Source organism: Anomaloglossus baeobatrachus, chromosome 7 (assembly GCF_048569485.1).
Source record: "Anomaloglossus baeobatrachus isolate aAnoBae1 chromosome 7, aAnoBae1.hap1, whole genome shotgun sequence".
NCBI lineage: Eukaryota > Metazoa > Chordata > Amphibia > Anura > Aromobatidae > Anomaloglossus > Anomaloglossus baeobatrachus.
Genome location: NC_134359.1, coordinates 239,614,738 through 239,634,858, shown reverse-complemented (window position 1 = coordinate 239,634,858; position 20,121 = coordinate 239,614,738). Strand labels below are relative to the sequence as shown.

General features: G+C 42.9%; 1 protein-coding gene across 1 annotated transcript in view; it reads right to left on the bottom strand.

Annotated features, from left to right (window-relative positions):
• Nucleotides 1-20,121, bottom strand: part of XYLT1 (xylosyltransferase 1) — a 458,133-nt gene that overhangs the window by 8,830 nt on the left and 429,182 nt on the right. The window contains exon 10 of the mRNA XM_075317980.1: nt 9,431-9,764. Within this exon, the coding sequence (XP_075174095.1) occupies nt 9,431-9,764 (334 nt within the window). The remainder of the gene's footprint in view (nt 1-9,430; nt 9,765-20,121) is intronic.

Sequence of the window (20,121 nt, the reverse complement as noted above, 5' to 3'; positions counted from 1 at the left end):
GTTTATTTTATTTTCATGACTCTGAAAATTGTAGATTCACATTGAAAACATCAAAACTATGAATTAAAACATGTGGAATGAAATACTTAACAAAAATGTGTGAAACAACTGAAAATATGTCTTATATTCTAGGTTCTTCAAAGTAGCCACCTTTTGCTTTCATTACTGCTTTGCACACTCTTGGTATTCTCTTGATGAGCTTCAAGAGGTTGTCACCGGAAATGGTTTTCCAACAGTCTTGAAGGAGTTCCCAGAGATGCTTAGCACTTGTTGGCCCTTTTACCTTCACTCTGCGGTCCAGTTCACCCCAAACCATCTTGATTAGGTTCAGGTCTGGTGACTGTGGAGACCGGGTCATCTGGCGTAGCACCCCATCACTCTCCTTCTTAGTCAAATAACCCTTACACAGCCTGGAGGTGTGTTTTGGGTCATTGTCCTGTTGAAAAATAAATTATGGTCCAACTAAACGCAAACCGGATGGAATAGCATGCCGCTGCAAGATGCTGTGGTAGCCATGCTGATTCAGTATGTCTTCAATTTTGAATAAATCCCCAACAGTGTCACCAGCAAAGCACCCCCACACCATCACACCTCCTCCTCCATGCTTCACGGTGGGAACCAGGCATGAAGAGTCCATCCGTTCACCTTTTCTGCGTCGGACAAAGACACGGTGGTTGGATCCAAAGATCTCAAATTTGGACTCATCAGACCAAAGCACAGATTTCCACTGGTCTAATGTCCATTCCTTGTGTTCTTTAGCCCAAACAAGTCTCTTCTGCTTGTTGCCTGTCCTTAGCAGTGGTTTCCTAGCAGCTATTTTACCATGAAGGCCTGCTGCACAAAGTCTCCTCTTAACAGTTGTTCTAGAGATGTGTCTGCTGCTAGAACTCTGTGTGGCATTGACCTGGGCTCTAATATGAGCTGCTGTTAACCTGTGATTTCTGAGGCTAGTGACTCGGATAAACTTATCCTCCGCAGTAGAGGTGACTCTTGGTCATCCTTTCCTGGGGCGGTCCTCATGTGAGCCAGTTTCTTTGTAGCGTTTGATGGTTTTTGCCACTGCACTTGGGGACACTTTCAAAGTTTTCCCAATTTTTCGGACTGACTGACCTTCATTTCTTAAAGTAATGATGGCCACTCGTTTTTCTTTCCTTAGCTGCTTTTTTCTTGCCATAATACAAATTCTAACAGTCTATTCAGTAGGACTATCAGCTGTGTATCCACCAGACTTCTGCACAACACAACTGATGGTCCCAACCCCATTTATAAGGCAAGACATCTCATTAATTAAACCTGACAGGGTACACCTGTGAAGTGAAAACCATTTCCGGTGACTACCTCTTGAAGCTCATCAAGAGAATGTCAAGAGTGTGCAAAGCAGTAATCAAAGCAAAAGGTGGCTACTTTGAAGAAACTAGAATATAAGACATATTTTCAGTTGTTTCACAATTTTTTGTTAAGTATTTCATTCCACTTGTGTTAATTCATAGTTTTGATACCTTCAATGTAAATCTACAATTTTCAGTCATGAAAATAAAGAAAACTCTTTGAATGAGAAGGTGTGTCCAAACTTTTGGTCTGTACTGTATATACACATTATTTATTTTTATACTTAGTTTTGATTTTAACAAGACAATGAAAAACACTTGGGTGTATGAGTGGATGGCAAAATCAACTTTACTGTCCAATGTCAAGCAACTGCTGCCAAGCCTAATACAATAATGAGATGCATTAAAAGAGGCATAGATGCTCATGAGAAGAACATAGTTTTACCTCTATACAAATCACTAGTGCGACCACACTTAGGCGGGCTTTACATGTTGCGACATCGATAACGATATATCGTCGGGGTCACGTCGTTAGTGAAGCACATCCGGCGCCGTTACCGACATCGGAGCGTGTAAATCCTAGGAGCGATGATCACCGATCGCAAAAACGTCAAAAATCGTTGCTTCTTTTCATGATATCGTTACTGCTGCTGGTACAATGTTGTTTGTCGTTCCTGCAGCACCACACATCGCTGTGTGTGATACCACAGGAACGACAAACATCTCCTTACCTGCCTCCACCGACAATGCGGAGGAAGGAGGTGGGAGGGATGCTATGTACCACTCATCTCTGCCCCTCCACTTCTATTGGCCGGCTGCTTAATGACGTCGTGTTGACGCATAACGCACCTCCCCCTTGAAGGAGATATTGTTCAGCGGTCACAGCGACGTCGCCGACCAGGTATGTGCGTGTTAAGCTGCCGTAGCGATAATGTTCGCTACGGCAGCAATCACCACATATCGCATGTGTGACGGGGGCGGGTGCTATCGCACTCGACATCGCTAGCAATTGCTAGCGATGTCGCAGCGTGTAAAGCCCGCCTTAGAATGCTGTGTACAATGTTGGTGTCCAGTATATGAGAAGGACACAGCTGAGGAAAAGCAGGTGCAGAGAGGAGCAACCAAGGTTATTAAAGGAATGGGGGAAATGCAGTACCAAGGCAGGTTATTAAACTTGGGGTTATCCACTTTAGAAAATTGAATGCTTGGGGGTGATCTTATTACAATGTACAAATATATGAAGGGACAAAACAGATCTCTCTAATGATCTTTTTACACCTAGGCCTGCAACAGGGACAATGAGGACCATAGTTTATTTCTAGAGGAAAACAGGTTTAACCCTCCGTCACATACAATAGGCCTGACAGGCACATCTCTTTTACTTTCATTTCTCCTTCCTCACCAGATTGTGAGGAAATCCCCTCCCTCCAGGTAGTCTCCTGTCTCTAGCAGCTCTGTGAAACCTCATACCACAGTTGGATTGCAGAGCTTCAGGAGGACAGATATAACTGCGCTAATCTCTCAGGCTCATTGTATGTGAACACGTCACACTCAATAAGATTGGTATTTTATGTTTTTATTCATCACATGCTCTGCGAGTGTAATTTTTCTGGGGAAACAGGATCTAATTTTGATTGAATATGTGTTTAATAGTACTTAATAAATTTTCTTTGTAGAGTTTTTTGACAGAGTTGAACTGGGGACTATTTGGCGGGAGTTTTTTGAAATGTTTGTATTTTAGAGTTATTAGTTTTATGTTAAGTTTTTTTGCACCTGATTATGTGTAGTCTCTTTTATTACATCCCTATGAAGGTCACTGATCACTTTTAGAGCGCTGAAATTGCAAACATTAGATATTATAGGTATTTTTCTAGCCTGCGCCTGACAGTCACATTGTATGTGAACTCGTTAGAACCGATATTGTATGTGACGGAGGGTTAATCACAGACGCAGATTCCTTACTGTAAGAGCAGTGAGACTATGGAGCTCTATGCCACATAATGTTGTAATGGTTGATTCACTGGTCAAATTTAAGAGAGACCTTGATGCCTTTCTTTAAAAAATATAATATTACTGGTTATGTGCACTGGATTCTGTGATGAGGCGTTGATCAAGGGAAATAGTCTGATTACCGTATGTGGAGTCAGGAAGGAATTTTTTCCACTAATGTGGGTCTTACTGTCTTCCCCATTGGGTTTTTTGCCTTCCTCTGGATCAACATGTTAGATTAGGTCATGGGTTGTACTCCATGGACTTAAATCTACCATCAGCCAGAAACACTATGAAATACTATGTTTGTGTTTCTAATCTAAAATAAAAAAGGGAATTCATTACACCGCACATGGAGAAGAAGAAATATCTGTACACACAAAATTGAGTAAAGAGATATAATCGGATATAATCATTATAGATCACAGAGCAGACGTCATCCACATTCCTAGCAAAATCTCTTGCCTGCACAGAGACACCGGCAGTTTGCGCATGCGCACCTATGTATTCGGCTGTGTCCACAGTAGGGCAGAGCGAAGCGCACCTGCGTGACCTGGTAATGTCTCTGCGCAGGCACGAGATTCTGCCTGGTGACATGGATGGCGCAGGAGGCGTAATCCACATCATCCATCACAAGAGAACAGCGATCAGCAAGGAGAGAAGCGACAGGAGCCGCAACCAAGGACGCCAATCGGATCAGACCCAAAGACTTACATGCACCTCGGGAGATTTTCAAAAGGTATTTGTGGGGTCTACAGGGCAAGTCAGAGTGTTATATACACCTTAATAGAATACAGCACAGGCGCTGCTTAAGGTGCTAGTTTTGGTTGTTTACCTCAAAAATCTGGTGACAGGTTCCCTATAAGTAGAGTTTTTGGATGAGTTTTTCTTTTATTAATTACCGGAAAATTCTTTATATTATTCCATCTTTAGTTAGCATTTGGCTGTAAATATTTTTTCCGTTGATAATGACTATACTGTGTGCCTTATGCTAAAACAGTTTATCCATTTTCATGTGTTGCCATATGTTTCTTACATATGCTGCATCCTATTTTAATCTCAGTTGCTATAGATCAGCATAGATTGCCAAGAATTTCCAACCATTGTAATCACTTAAGATAGTCGAGGAGTAACAATAACATAAGGAACCGTTTGCCTTGGAATAAACCCAAAAATTGCTGGTCAGGTCTCTTGGCTCCAAACGGAAAACTTACAGGATATCTTGTGTCTACAAACTGAATCGATGATGCTTCTATAAAGGTAATATATAAATGTGTCCAGCTGTTACCTATATAGAAACATGGTTATGGCTCAAAATTTTGCATAGGAGTATTGTTGCGTAAGGAAACAACACAACAACCAAGTTGGAGAAACTCTCAGTAAAACAAAGGGCGGTCATAATGATGAACTCCATACAGCAGCCAAGAACAGATTTTGGATGGCACAGAAAAGCAGTCTGTGATGTAAAAGGCCCTTTCTAGGATCTATCAATAGTATAAGGACTAACTCAAGCAAATGGATAGCAGCTGTATGATCTTGAGTCCCAATTCTTAGGGCTCGCTCATATCGGATGAGAGCTATTTCATCAAATAGCACTCATCTGATATGAGGGAGACTTGGGACTCAAGAAAATACAGCTGCTATCTATTTGCTTGAATTAATATTACTCTATAGATAGATCCTAGGAAGGACATTTTCATTTTATCGTGAAGCATTTGGACCAATGTTATTTAGTGGGGGAGTGCTGATGACCAAATTTTTTCGCTGACAGAATTTGCCAAATTGAATGGCATTGACACATTCAAGTCTATGGATGAATGGAAATCATCGGACTGCACTCGCATGTCATCTGAATGCAGTCTGATAAAAGCCAACACAGACAATGGAGAAGATGGAGCCATTGTATTCTCCATCTTCTCCTCCCAATGTGCTCCAATTTTTGTAATTCGAGAGAACCAGATCACACTAAGCAGACCCTCTGATCTGAGCTTTATCAGAGTGTCATTTGCATAATCGATCTGATTCTCTGGCATGAGAGAATTTATGCTCGTGTGATCCCAGCTTTACTGCGGTCTTATGACCCGAATTAAAAGCCTTATATGTATATATAGCACCCAGGGGGCAGGAGGTAGTCAGGCATGGGTCTCGTACCTGATTTACTCGTCACTGGGCCGGTGTGGTGGTCTGGGATGTCGTGGTGGCCTGCCCAGCTTCATGTCCCAAGGTGTACAACAATAAAGAGGGAAGATGATGGGGATTGTAATAGGATGATTGTCATGACGCCACCTATGGTACGCGGCCAGAGATTAGCCGTCGCTGCTGTCACTGTCCTCCGGGGTGGATGGTAATAGCTGCCAAAGATGGTATCGCTCCCCACAGGCGGAGCAGGACCCGGAAAGGATGATGAGGGGAGTAGTGATGGCGAAGGCCTTTGGTGCCGGGGCGCAGTGCGCCTGTAATAAGAATGCAAGTCAGATGCTGCGGTTTCAGGTGTCTTTACTTACTCTTTGTGCCCCTCGCCCGGGTAATACGGGTCACCCGTTGTGATGTGCCCCGTCGACCATGGATAAGTTAGAAGCAGTCACCGGTGTTTGAAAGAAGAAAGTCCTTTTTCAGAGTTGCCCTTCCAGCCGTGAGGAAGCTGAGCTAAACACTCTGCTCAAAGTCGCAGGCCCCGTGAAGAGAAGAAAGTGGTGATGGTGTTGTGTCCCAGAACTGGTGTCCCGGGTAGACTGACTGAAGATTGTGTGAGCTTGCTCCTACTTCTACCCCAAGTGGAACCCGCCCCCCAGGTGGCTGGCTTCAGTGACCGGGGAAGTACCATGCATCGTGATGGCCATCTACCCTGAGCCATCCCCCCCTGTGAGAAGGCTCCTAAGCTGTATGTAAAATGTGAATGTGGAATGCTCCTTACACGAGGCGAATATCGCACCTTAAATAAGGTGCAGTACTCTGTGGTGACTAGAGCCTCAGGGGCGCCACATATGCATGATTCTGTTGGATCAGATCACTAAACAAGGATCCGGACAGGACTTTTGGATGTAAAATGGATGATAAAATACTGAGTTTGTGTGGACAAGCCCTAAGAAGAACAGATCAGCTTAGGCACTGTCACGCTGTACTCTAAGCTGTACAATAGCAGTACAGCGCAATAATGTGGACTGAGAGGATTCCTGAAACTATCTGAGAAGGTAGTTAGCTGGTAAACCACTAGAGGCGTAAAAGTGGAGGGAACGTATGAGCAGGGAATTCCCTAGCAGAGGTAATACTAGTCAAGCCCACCAGATGGCAGTAGAATCGTCAGAAAGCTGTGTCACAACATGAGGTCTTGCAAATACACAAGTGCAAAGTCTAAACATAGTCAGAGGGAAGCAAATAGTTAGTAGCCGGGAAATCAGAGCCTAGAAGCGAGGGGGAGTGGGAAGACAAGACAGAATTAAGCTAAACAGATAAGGAACGATCAGGGAGACAGCGGGAGAGACAAGGAGGTTAACAGGTCAGGTGAACACGGAGGTCAGGAGGGGGCAGGGCAGACAACAGGTCACTCAAGAGCAGAACACAGCAGAGCCAGAAGTATCACTGGCGAAGTCCAAGAGAAACAGTGCCCTAATAAAGCAGCCTGACCTCCAGAACGAGGCAGAAAGGATTAACCCCTAACGTGACCTGCATCAGAAGTGAAACTAAAAAAAAGGCTCAGCTCCAGCTGAGCCAGGAGTCAATCATGACAGGCACACATTGACATGGTTGTATGTGTTATGTGTCATTCAGCACAAATAAACCTAACAAAATGCACGAGTCTGGCGCATGCTTATATTGTCATTCCTTACAGACCAAATATGTTAGAAAAGGCAACACTGGAATTTTAGAAAATTGCATTTTATTCCTTAAAATCAAGTATCAATATAGTAATACAGAGACAAGTCATGATAAACCTCAAGGGGTTATGTGAGAATACAAAAATGGTCAAGTGGGAGCGATCACTTGTCTCACAAAGCCAGCCAAAAATTGTAGAAGGGTAAAAATTTAATAAGCCACCATATGCATATTAGATGTAGTCATGAAAGGTTCCAGTGGAGTGACAACCCGCCTGGAAGGGGGGGGGGGGAGGGGGAATAAACCACCCCAGGGATTCACTACAGCAGCAATAAGTAAAGGATTGACCCAGAACACTTGCGCAGATCAACAGGCTGGGATCAATGATTCCAGTGATTACCAGCATAAGTATGCATGTTTGTTATCCAAGCCTGGGGAGCCGCACAAGCAGAGTGTATAAAAATAAGAAGAAGTTGCAGTAGAGTGACAACCCTGTTAAGTTATCATGACTTGTCTCTGTATTACTATATTGATACTTGATTTTAAGGAATAAAATGCAATTTTCTAAAATTCCAGTGTTGCCTTATCTCCCTTTTTCTCCGGTTGTTATGCCTCATGGAGTAGGCTCTTACCCTAGGGGGCACCACTGAGTGGCTCCCCTAGGTGTGACATATATATTATGGCTAATCCTCTGTATCAAATATGTTAGAAACTTGGTAAAAAAAAAGCAATTCTTTAAAATCCAGCAAAATACTGTGATTTTATAAACCGGAAAATACAACATTTGCTATAAAAGTGATTTTTACACCGTGTTCTGGGTAAGAGAAGTGTATGTTAAAAACAAGAAATAGTAAAAATTAAAGGAAAAGCCTTTAAATCTATTGTTATTATAAGATATTTGCCAGCTGGTTCTCCTGCTAAGGAGGATTAGTATTGCATTAGCTCACAGCGGTTGCCCAAATATGCTCAAAGTATACAAAACACGTTTGATTAAATGAAGAAAGGGTTCCCCCGTAAAAATGAAATAAAAATAGAATACAACATCTTATATAGTGATAAATTTAATTAATCATTAATTAAGACCTAACAAACAAGAAGTTGCTAACTACCTGCCTGTTTTGGTCAGAGACGATCTCTGCAATTCAGTGCAGTCAAGGACGGCTCTTGACGGAGATTCTGTGGCTTCTGCTGATGTCACGTCACCAGACCAGCATCTTCCCTACTAGTCTGCTCTGTTGATGGGGTGTCTGTGCCGATTTCATGCTGATTAACAGGATGGGGTATATAGCAGGATGAGGGCATATGGTGGTGGTATATTATGAGCAGGATGGGGGTATATAGCAGGATGGGGTATAAAGCAGGTTGAGGGCATATACTAGGATGGGGGTATATAATGAGCAGGATGGGGTATATAGCAGGAAGGGGTATATAGCAAGATGCGGCCATATGCCAGGATGGGGGTGTATCACAGGATGGGGGTATATTATGAGCAGGATGGGGTATATAGCAGGATGGGGGTATATTATGAGCAGGATGGGGGTATATTATGAGCAGGATGGGGGGTATATAGCAGGATCGGGGTATATAGCAGGATGGGGGTATATAGCAGGATGGGGTATATAGCAGGATAGGGGTATTTATCAGACTGGGGTATATAACAGGATGGGGGCTATACCAGGATGGGAGTATTTATCAGGATGGGGGTATTTATGGGGACTATACCAGGAAGAGGGACATATATACAAGGATGGGGATCATATACAAGGCAGGAGGATCATTACCATGATGGGGTACCCTAGTAGAGAATTTGGGGACATTATCCCCATAACAGTGTCAGCAGCAGATCCTCGCCTCATAACAGTGTGTCATGACCACTTTTTTCCTTAAAATTTTATTTTCCTATTTTTCTCCTCTAAAACCAGGGTGTGTCTTATAGTCCGAAAAATACGGTACTTGCCTGTTAGTTCTTAGCCCTATACACAATATAATAAATGTTCTGGTTAACCTCATTAATATACAAAGTGGTCACCAACCTGTAGCTCTACAGCCTGTAACGGCAAGTGCATGGCGAGAACAGCAGTTGGAATGCTACAGATTAAAAATTACTGTACTATGACAAAGTAGCTTTCTCATAAATGAATACTATAGTCACTACAATTGAGCAAAAAGATGTGCAGGACCATTGCCCAAGGGAGGATGAGGCACTAACCTGGTGGCCACGGACTAACAATGTGGTTGCTAGACCAGGGTTTTGTAGATCTTTTTGGTCAACCCTAACATTCACCGATTCTTGCACTTACCGCTTTTAATGGGCTGCCGGTTGGAAAAAGTGAGAGGACTGATTAGAAATCTGGTTTCAGCTACAGGCACCCAGTGATGAAGAACCCGAATAGTCCAGATACCAGGCCTGAGAGGCAAGTTCAGAGGAGGCTTATAATGAGTATATTCCGCAGTGGATTCAATAAGAATATCATACGTAGCAGCAATGACATTTACAGGGTCGATCCACACAACCGTCACTGTTATATTGGGTCCTTTTCCCCATTTCTGCATTGCAATTGGCTCATCCATAGGTCCCATAATGCCACCAAAATTCCGGTATATTCTTTCTTTGGCGTCCCATTCGGTTCCAGCCTGGGGAAAAATTAAGAATATAATAAATGGAATTAATTTTGAGTACAAGAGGCGACTAATTCAGTACAAATTCACCATTTATTCACATTTAAATAAGGCTGACATTAAGTCTGCACAGTGCCCTTTACATAAGATAAGAAATTTTACTTTCGTCTGTTTTTTATTGATAAAAATGATTTATACCAGAACATTGTTTTATGTTTTCTTGTGGAATGTGCAGAATAAATCAATGTAGCTTTATTGTGTTAGGTAGCGAAAGTACCTATTTATAGGGAGGGATGGGAAGTAATACAAATACAGGGAATGTCCAGGACCTATATATTGAGAACCTATCCTTAGGATTAGTCATCAATATCACATCAGTGGCGGTGTGACCACCAAAACCCCCACTGATCAGCCCCTTGATTTTAAATAGTCTATGTCACCAAACAGCCCCCTCCACATAGTAAGGCTGCTTTCACACTACGTTTTTTTAACAGCCGTCATGAACGTTTTTTTAACGCAAAAGCGAATCCAGTGCAAATGCGTTTTCATTTCAATGCATTTGCAATGGACTCGCGTTAACATGCGTTCACCTGCGTTTGCGTGCGTTATAGTGAGGATCCAGCGACTTGAAGTTTTTTAACATTGTTCAAAAATGCTACTTGTAGCGTTTTTGAGCTGCGTCCAAATACTGCAAATTGCTGGATCCTGACTAAACAGCACGCAAACGCATGTGAACGCTGGCGTGCTGATAGACAGGATCCTGCTTGCTCTACTGAGCATGCACAGAAACCAGCCTCGGGTGATCAGTCCCTCTCTCTCCTCCCTCTCTCCACCTCCCTCCCCCTCTCTCTGTCTCTCCCCCTCCCTCTCCTCTCTCTCTTCCCCGCCTGATAGCTGCGGACACTCGTAACCAAGGTAAATATCGGGTAACCACTTCTCTTAGTTACCCGATGTTTACGTTGGTTACGTGTACAGACGCTCGTAACCAAGATAAATATCGAGTATCCAAGCAAGTTACCCGATGTTTACCTTGGTTACGAGCCTCCGCAGTTGTAAGAAGCCGGCTCCCAGTCTGGCACGTTTAGTTCCCCTCACTCCCGATCACATGACTCCAATGCCCGCCCCTAAACATCCAGTGACAGGATCCTGCAAAATAACACATGCGTTAGCATGCGTTTTTTGCTGTAAAAGCAGGATCCGCTTTTACAGCATAAAAACGTTCATGACGCATGTTAAAAAAACATAGTGTGAAAGCAGCCTAACTAGGGAACCCAGCTACAATCACCAACTGCCCACACTTTCACACTCAGACTCACCAGGCCAAGGTGTGACAATTTACACCTCTGCATTCTTAGCAAACCCCCTCAACAAATTCCACCCAACAATCAAACTCACCCTCAACTTCTCAAAGTCCCAAATACATTTTCTGGATACAACCATATACATCAAAGACAATACCATACAAACGTCAGTTTATCATAAACCTACAGGACGTCCGGCATATCTGAGATGGAACAGCTTTCATTCAAGACACATAAAAAATCCATCATCTACAGTCAGGCTCTGAGGTACATCCGGATCTGCTCAGATAGTGAGGACAGAAAACTACATCTACTATCGCTGAGAAATACATTCCTACAACAAGGATACCATCCACTGGTAATAGATGAACAGATCCACAGAGCTACAAGGATCCCAAGAAGCAGCCTCCTGGATTACAGAGGGAGGATAACAATAGGGTACCGCTTGTGGTCACATATAATCCCCACATGAGCATCCTAAGGAAAATTGGTGCTGATCTTCAACCCATATTCCACAGGGACCATAGACTGAAAGTAATATTCCCAGAATTACCAATTCTCTCCTACAAACAGCCCCCTAACTTAAGGAATCTCCTTGTTAGAAGTATCCTCTCATCACCATCAGAGACGGGCACATTCCCCTGTAATGGTAAGAAATGCAAGACCTGTACCCACATTTTACCAACAAATATGGTCCACATAGCCAACACAAATCAAAACTACAAGATCATGGACCACTTTTCATGTACATCCTCCAATGTGGTATACATGATACAGTGCACAAAGTGCCCTGGAGGAATATATATTGGGGAAACTAAACAAAAGCTACAAACAAGGATGAATCTACACAGGCACACAATAAAAAATGAACTGGAAACTCCTGTGGGAAAACATTTCTCCAGACCGGGACACAGCATGACAGATTTAAAAGTACTAATACTGAAAGGTCATTTTAAAGATGACAGAGAGAGAAAAATTGGGGAATTTAAACTGATAAGGATGTTTGGATCCTTAACAAAAGGACTCAATTTAACACCTGGTTTTATGACTCACTACATGGACACACTTCACACCTCCAACAGAAGAACCTCAGAAGTGATCTGAACAGACCACTTCCAACTCATCTGCATTTCTAAGAAAAAACTTAATTTGATTTCCTTGGCTTATCTTTTAGGAGGCATCATCTTTCCCATGTCCTGGTCTCAGTAATTCATTTGTAATTGCCTGAAGAAGGAGCCTGTGTGCTCTGAAAGCTTGCGAATATGATTTTTCTTGTTAGCCTATAAAGGTATCACTCCTAAAATACTTTTGTCATTCTTGGGACATAGTATTTCAATTGATTTTTCTGGCTAACACGGTACCACAATATTACCCTGTATTGCACATCAGCAAACCCCCCTAAGTGTTCCTGTAATAAGAGTAACTAGGGGTTGTGTCTTTTGTGAACAGGCAGTCATGTGGATGTAGACATAAGTTATTTTACTGATGTTATAGTTTCCCTTACAGATGTACTTACTTTTGTGATATACTGTATATGGTATTTGTGAGGAGCTGGCTGCAGACTAACGACTATTGAACCAATAGATGTAAAGTGCGTCCATGGCTCTAAGGGATTTGGACTTTTAACAGCATGGAACACTGGTTATGTCAATCCTGTTATTGTGTATTATTGGAGACTGCTTGCTTATCAGTTTAAGGTACACAATTTGAAGGGGGAGGGTTTGTAAATGTGTATATCCTAATTGGCCTCCATGGACTCTAAGGGTACCTTCACACTTAGCGATGCAGCAGCGATCCGACCAGCGATCTGACCTGGTCAGGATCGCTGCTGCATCGCTACATGGTTGCTGGTGAGCTGTCAAACAGGCAGATCTCACCAGCGACCAGTGAACAGCCCCCAGCCAGCAGCGACGTGCAAGCGACGCTGCGCTTGCACGGAGCTGCCGTCTGGAAGCTGCGGAGACTGGTAACTAAGGTAAACATCGGGTATGGTTACCCGATGTTTACATTAGTTACCAGCGCACAGCTGTGTGTGCAGGGAGCAGGGAGCCGCGCACACTGAGCGCTGGCTCCTTGCTCTCCTACCATAGCTACAGTACACATCGGGTTAATTAACCCGATGTGTAATGCAGCTACATGTGCAGAGAGCAGGGAGCCGCGCACACTGCTTAGCGCTGGCTCCTTGCTCTCCTAGCTGCTGTACACATCGGGTTAATTAACCCGATGTGTACAGCAGCTACATGTGCAGAGAGCCGGAGCCGGCAGCACAGGCAGCGTGAGAGCTGCAGATGCTGGTAACTAAGGTAAATATCGGGTAACCACCTTGGTTACCCGATGTTTATCTTGGATACAGCTTACCTCAGCTGTCAGACGCCGGCTCCTGCTCCCTGCTCGCTTCATTTGTCGCTCTCTTGCTGTCACACACAGCGATCTGTGTGTCACAGCAGGAGAGCGGCTTTGAAGAAAACGAACCAGGGCTGTGTGTAACGAGCAGCGATCTCGCAGCAGGGGCCAGATCGCTGCTCAGTGTCACACACAGCGAGATCGCTAATGAGGTCACTGCTGCGTCACAAAAAACGTGACTCAGCAGCGATCTCGGCAGCGAGCTCGCTGTGTGTGAAGCACCCCTAATACAATCAGGACTGTAGTAGGATTAATTGTCCTGCATCTAGTGGAGGGTTATTTGTCTGTTGTTCTCCTCTGCAGGGCCCCCCCTGATTCACAATTCTGCAGACTGGCTGAAGACTATCCTCCATCATACTTGGCATACTTGGAGTTACATGAAAAAGAATGTCTGGGGGTGTGGGTATGATGAGCACTTTTGCCTATCAAGGGGGCTTACCCTGGGAGAGTGAGAACAATAATACATGTTTGGTCTTTGAAATGGGTTGGTGCTGTATTGTGGAGGGAGAAGATCTGTTGCTGTGGCCAGGTCCTGGTGTTCATGAATGTACTATAGAGATTGGAGCTGCATACATGTTCTACGGTTGTGATATCTATTATCTGGATTTCAGGAACTATCTGTCATGAGGCGGACTTAAGGAAGGTTTGGCATGACACCAACATACAATTGACAGTGGTTACAACAAGACAATCAAGGGGTACATCGGGACACTTTAACAATGGTGGGCCCTGATACTAGTGAGAGGGTATTTGGCCACCTCCTCCACCAGTCCCTATACAGGTTCCTCACCTGTCGCCGAGCAGGAACTTGAAGTCTTGAGTGACCCCACAAAACTCTTGCCTAGTGAGTGGGCAAGTAATGGACACTAGCCCCACCGTTGCACTGAGACAACACACCAGGAAAGGAACGAAAGACAGACAGGGGGGAAACACAATGATGAACTGTTGCAGTCTGCATCAAGACTGCAGCCACCACAACAAATTCAACAGAGAGTTACAGCAGCTCCTTCCACCTCTAGGCCCAACATCCAAATAGAAAAGAATAACCAGCACTCTCTGCTGGTAGCAGAAGGTATATAAAGGGACTGGGAGTGATTCCAAACCAGAAACACCTCATCAGGATTCAGAAGCTGCTGGAAAGCAAACTGATATTAACCCTATGACTGCCAAAGGAAAGGAAATCCAATTAATATTGAGAGTCTAGCATGGAAATGACTCTCAAGTCCTGAATCTGTCACTAGTCTCATAAAGCAAAGAGATAGTTGTGACACTATCCTATGGACTATTGTTGATATCTGTAGTCTGGATTTGAGGAAAAATCCTAAGGACTATTTTTGATATCCGTCATCTGTGGGAGCATAAGGACTATTGGAAATAAAAATTGTTGCATCATTAACCTGCTTTGGTGATTAATACAACCCACGACCTCAGATCTTGACAGTATTGATTACCTATATTGTGGATAGGTAATCATTATCACAAACCCGTTACAAAGTAGCCAACATATTATATTGCTTATATAATCTTACATCTAGCTTAAGGTGTTGTCCGATCTTGTGGTGAAAGTCTGCAGTCACTCTACGTGGCTGCAGACTTTTAAATCCTTAAAGCGCATGCACTGCATGCTGATAGGATTCTTTGGAGTCTCTGCAGGGATTGGGCGGTAATGTAATCACAAGTACGCAATTTGCATATATACAGTCACATGCCGACTAGATCAGTTGGGCCTTAATACAAATGAATTAAGTGGTAGTATCCAAATTGCATACTTGCAGACACGTTACCACCTGGTCTCGTCAGCGACACCAGAGAATCCTAACAGTGTGTGGTGTGCGCGCTGTAAGGATTAAGAAGTCTTATCCACAAGACCACACAAATCCTTTAATAAAACTATATGCATATTACATTTTTTTCAGTCTATTTAGAAATATCACATTTACCCTTTTAAATACCTACAATGCCCATGCAATTTGTTCACCACTGGCTTTAAATTACTTTGACATTGCAAACATTCCTCATTTCTTTATTACATGACCCCACAACCATTCTCTGGTTCCACAACAGCGATCTGTATTAACTGATAATATCGCTAAAGCCAGAGATTAGCTGCAGGTCAATGATGTAGTCAGGTGTTGTCATCATGGTGTTGTCATCACGGTTGACGAGGAACATGTGGTGCCACCAAGGCAATTACTGTAAAAGATGAGTTCTGTATAATACCTTTTGGTATTACAATCTGTTTAGAGCCTCCTTTTCTGTTCTCTAAACTTGGGACAACTCCTTCAAATGATGAACAATAAGAAATGTGACTTCAGATCATGACCCTCACGTCTTATTATCTCCGTCTACGAAAATTCCAGTTGACATGAAATAACTGCTAAGCACAACATACAAAAAATGTCTTTGCTCGTTTGTCCTTATTGATCATTTGTCCCCATAGGAAATAACCACCGATTAAATTATTTTATTACAAAGACTGGCAGCTAATTTGATACTGCAGAGTTGAAAACATGAGAATGGACAGAGAGATCAAAAAACAGTTGTGTTCCCTACGGTAAACTGCTCTGAGTGGAGTGTATATTGTAAGATGTAACATGTCATTAGATGGAAGACTGTGATGAGATTTAACCTTGGCTAGCATTGATTAAACAATGACCTACTAAGCCTAGTCAATAGAGGTCAACGTGAAGAGTGAGATATATCAAATGGCCACCATTGCAATGTAGGCATAAATTATTTCACCCCATGATAGATGTGATGACATTAGGAACGTTACAGCTGACAAAACCTATTCCGAATCTATGGCCAACAATTGACTGTGTATACTATAACATAGTTGATTCTTTTAAGTTAATGATGTGTTGAGCTGAAGAAGGGAAAATATGTCCAAAATAATGGGGATCGTTGCCATGATAGGGCAAGGAAACATAACGTAGAGGTTTTCGCCTATCAACATGATTTATCTATATACATGTTCAATGGTACTTTGGGAAACTTGGGTACGAGACGGTATAGATTACCAAGTATCAAGTGCCAAGTAATACTGGGCCCCATACAAATTAGACTAAAGTCGAGCAATCTCGCCATTATTAACAGGTTCAGTCAACAGTCTAATGTGTATGTGGGTGCCAGCTAACTGCTTGTCGAGTGAAAGTTGATTTATTGTTGGGTGAGATGTCGATAGGGCATGTCCAATTTTGGACTGCCGTTTGCTTTGTTATCTTGGAGATGAGCCACTGGTGCGATCAGTTGAACGATCATTCCCGTATATGGGAGAGTCGGCTGAGATGGCTATTGGTCAAACAATTGTCAAGGGCATCATTCGACCCACAGCTATCTAATGGGTATGGCTGGCTTTAATCAGATCTCAGCAGCTGCCTAAGTATTTCCTTTTTGTAGATATAACTGGCCAGAAGACAGATTATACACAAACTCCAAGTAGTGTTCAATGGAGGAACAGCCTCTTGGCTTCCATTATTTAGAGAAGTAATAGAATTCATTATGTATTCCAGCCAATGAACTACATATACATAGATACACCTTCAGACTGAGCACACATAAGGTCCTGGAAGTTCATGGGATCGTTTCTACTAAGCATGCGTGCAGTCTGGTTACAGCTGGCATGAACAATTATCATCTTCTTAGTTGAATTCGAGAATGTTCTGTAACAACCTAAAGTAGGAGTCCCTAACCTGTGGCTAGGGAGCCACAAGGGGCTCGCGGGCCCATGATATGTGGCACAGCTGTCTGCCAGCTAGGAGTATTTGCACCAGGTCTTGCAAACAGCTATGAAGAGCAGGTCTCCAGATGGTGACATTTGAGAAGAGCCCCACTCAGAAGAGCAGATCTGAATGGGGGTAGGACCCCCTGGATCTCGGTAGACTGCCTTTTTGTGATTTTTGTGCTTTGGATGTCCTTATACCAATAATGGGGGCTTTGAGTGTCACTACTGTTAGAGGCGGTAGCTAAATGTGGCTCATGACCCTTTCAGAGCTGAATGTGGCTCTCAAGGTCAGAGATGTTGGGGACCACTGCCCTAAAATTTCCTTGTGGTAACACAATATTTTAAAGGCAATTAGGGTATTTACTAAGTAAATTGAGAATAAATGGTAAAATTAAAAAGATGCACTCACCGCTGGTGCATATATTATCTTTTATTACTCCATGGTAGTTTAGGAATACACGATAGAGACACACAAACTGGACTACAGTTGTTTAGCATTTAATTATGCTTCATCCGGCCCTGGGTCACATGAAGTGTAATTAAGCGAGAAACAGCTGTAGTCCAGTTTGTGTGTCTCTATCATGGATTCCCATTACATAAAGGAGAATATATGCTTCATTGGGGAGTGCCATTTTGTCTTCAATTTTATCTCAATTTCTGAACATCAAAAGTGCTATTTGAGCACCACCGTGTCTTGCGTTTTTTTCTCTGACCAGTGGTGACTGCTACAAGTCTATATACAAGTGCATTTCAATAAATTAGGATATCCTCAAAAAGTTAATTTGTTTCAGTAATTCAACACAAAAGGGAAATGCATATATTACAGTATATAGATTTTATCTATCTATCTATCTATCTATCTATCTATCTATCTATTTCTATATATTATATAGAGTCATTACACTCAGAGGGATCTATTTCTATATATTATATACAGTCATTACACAAAGAGAGATCTATTTCAACTGTTTATTTCTGTTAATGTTGATGACAGCTAATGGAAATCCAAGTCATTATCTCAGAAAATTAGAATAAATACCACAAAACGCCTGCAAAGGCTTCCTAAGTGTTAAAAATGATCCCTTAGTCTGGTTCAGTAGGCTACACAATCATGGGGTAGACTACTGACTTGACAGATGTCCAGAAGGCAGTCATTGACACACTGCACAAGGAGGGTAAGCCTAAAGAAACTATCTGTTCACAGAGTGCTATATCCAAACATGTTAATGGAAAGTTGAGTGGAAGGAAAATGTTTGGTAGAAAAAGGTGTAAATTAACCGCGATAACTACAACCTCGATAGGATTGTTAAGAAAAGGCCATTCAAAAATTTTGGTTAGATCGTACTTGCGACAGTGCCGGTTTGTCAATCACTTGCAGTGGTCATTTATCACATAAAACAGAAGAATACTTCTTAAAAACGTTTTCAAATTACCTATGTCTCCCACTATCCAAAACTATATGGTCACTACCAACAAACGACTCTTTATTTAAACCTGTAAATAAGGCTACATAGGCCAAAATGACTGTCGATCACCCACTTACTTGCTGATCAGTGATTATTTACTAGCCTGTTTGTGAAATGTAATAGATCGACCCGTGCTGCCATTAGCGTGAAACCTGTTTACACACGACAATGTGCTGCAGTATAAAAGATAATTTCACATGAAGAGAGTTTTACTTGTTTTCTATCCTGTTTACACAAATCTGCACGCTCACGATAATCTTGCAGTATTAATGGACCTTAAGGGGTACTTTACACGTTGCGACATCGCTAGCATCGGCTAGTGATGTCAAGCGCAATAGTACCCGCCCCCGTCGCATATGCGATATCTGGTGATCGCTGCTATAGTGAACATTATCGCTACGGCAGCGTCACATGCACATACCTTGTTGGCGACGTCGCGGTGACCGCCGACCAATCCCTCCATCAAGGGGGAGGTGCGTTCGGCGTCACCACAACGTCACTAAGCGGCCGGCCAATAGAAGCGGAGGGGCGGAGATGAGCGGGACATAACATCCAGCCCACCTTCTTCCTTCTGCATTGCCGGTGGACGCAGGTAAGGAGATGTTTGTCGTTCCTGCGGGTTTACACACAGCGATGTGTGGTGCTACAGGAACGACAAACAACATGGTACCTGCGCCCGAACTGACATTATGGAAATGAACGACGTTACGCAGATCAGCGATATTGTACGCTTCTGCGCTAGTTCATCGTTGCACCTAGGATTTACACGTTGCAATGTCGCTATCGACGCCAGATGTGCGTCACTAACAACGTGACCCCGACGATATATCGGTAGCGATGTCGCAACATGTAAAGCCTGCCAAGACTGACCCCAATCTGATCTATGGTGCAATCGAGAAGATGATCATCATTGTCCCTTGTATTATAGTAGCTAGTGCGCATAAAGCAGATGTGGCGCATATAGGCATACAGTAGGGGGCCCGGGAAAGAGCACAAGCCACCATAGTCCACCACATTGAATGCATACATTAAAGGAAACTGTACTTTGCTCAATCCAATGCAGTGACAATAAACAGATCATTGCTGAGACCCAATCAACTGAAACCTCCATGTAAACCTGGCAGTAAATGTTATATTTCTCTGTAGCGCCACCACAGGGAAAATTAAGCATTACACATTGACAATTTCAATTGGGTTATCCGTGTACTGCAGGACAGGACCTTTTCTTCACAGCGCGAAATGCTCTCATCTCTGGGTAATTGGTGAGGATCCTGAACACGGGACCCAATCTATCTACTTAGAATTCCATAAGAGAATACGCCATGTGTCAATTGGTTTTCTCAACCTGACAACCTCTTTAACAACTGCTCCTGTTCAAGAATCAAGAGAAACGGAGAAGAAAAATAAGAAAGGTTTAACGTCTCCTGAAACAATATATTTTGGAGATGGGAAGACTTCGTGAAATAACCCTTGTTTTA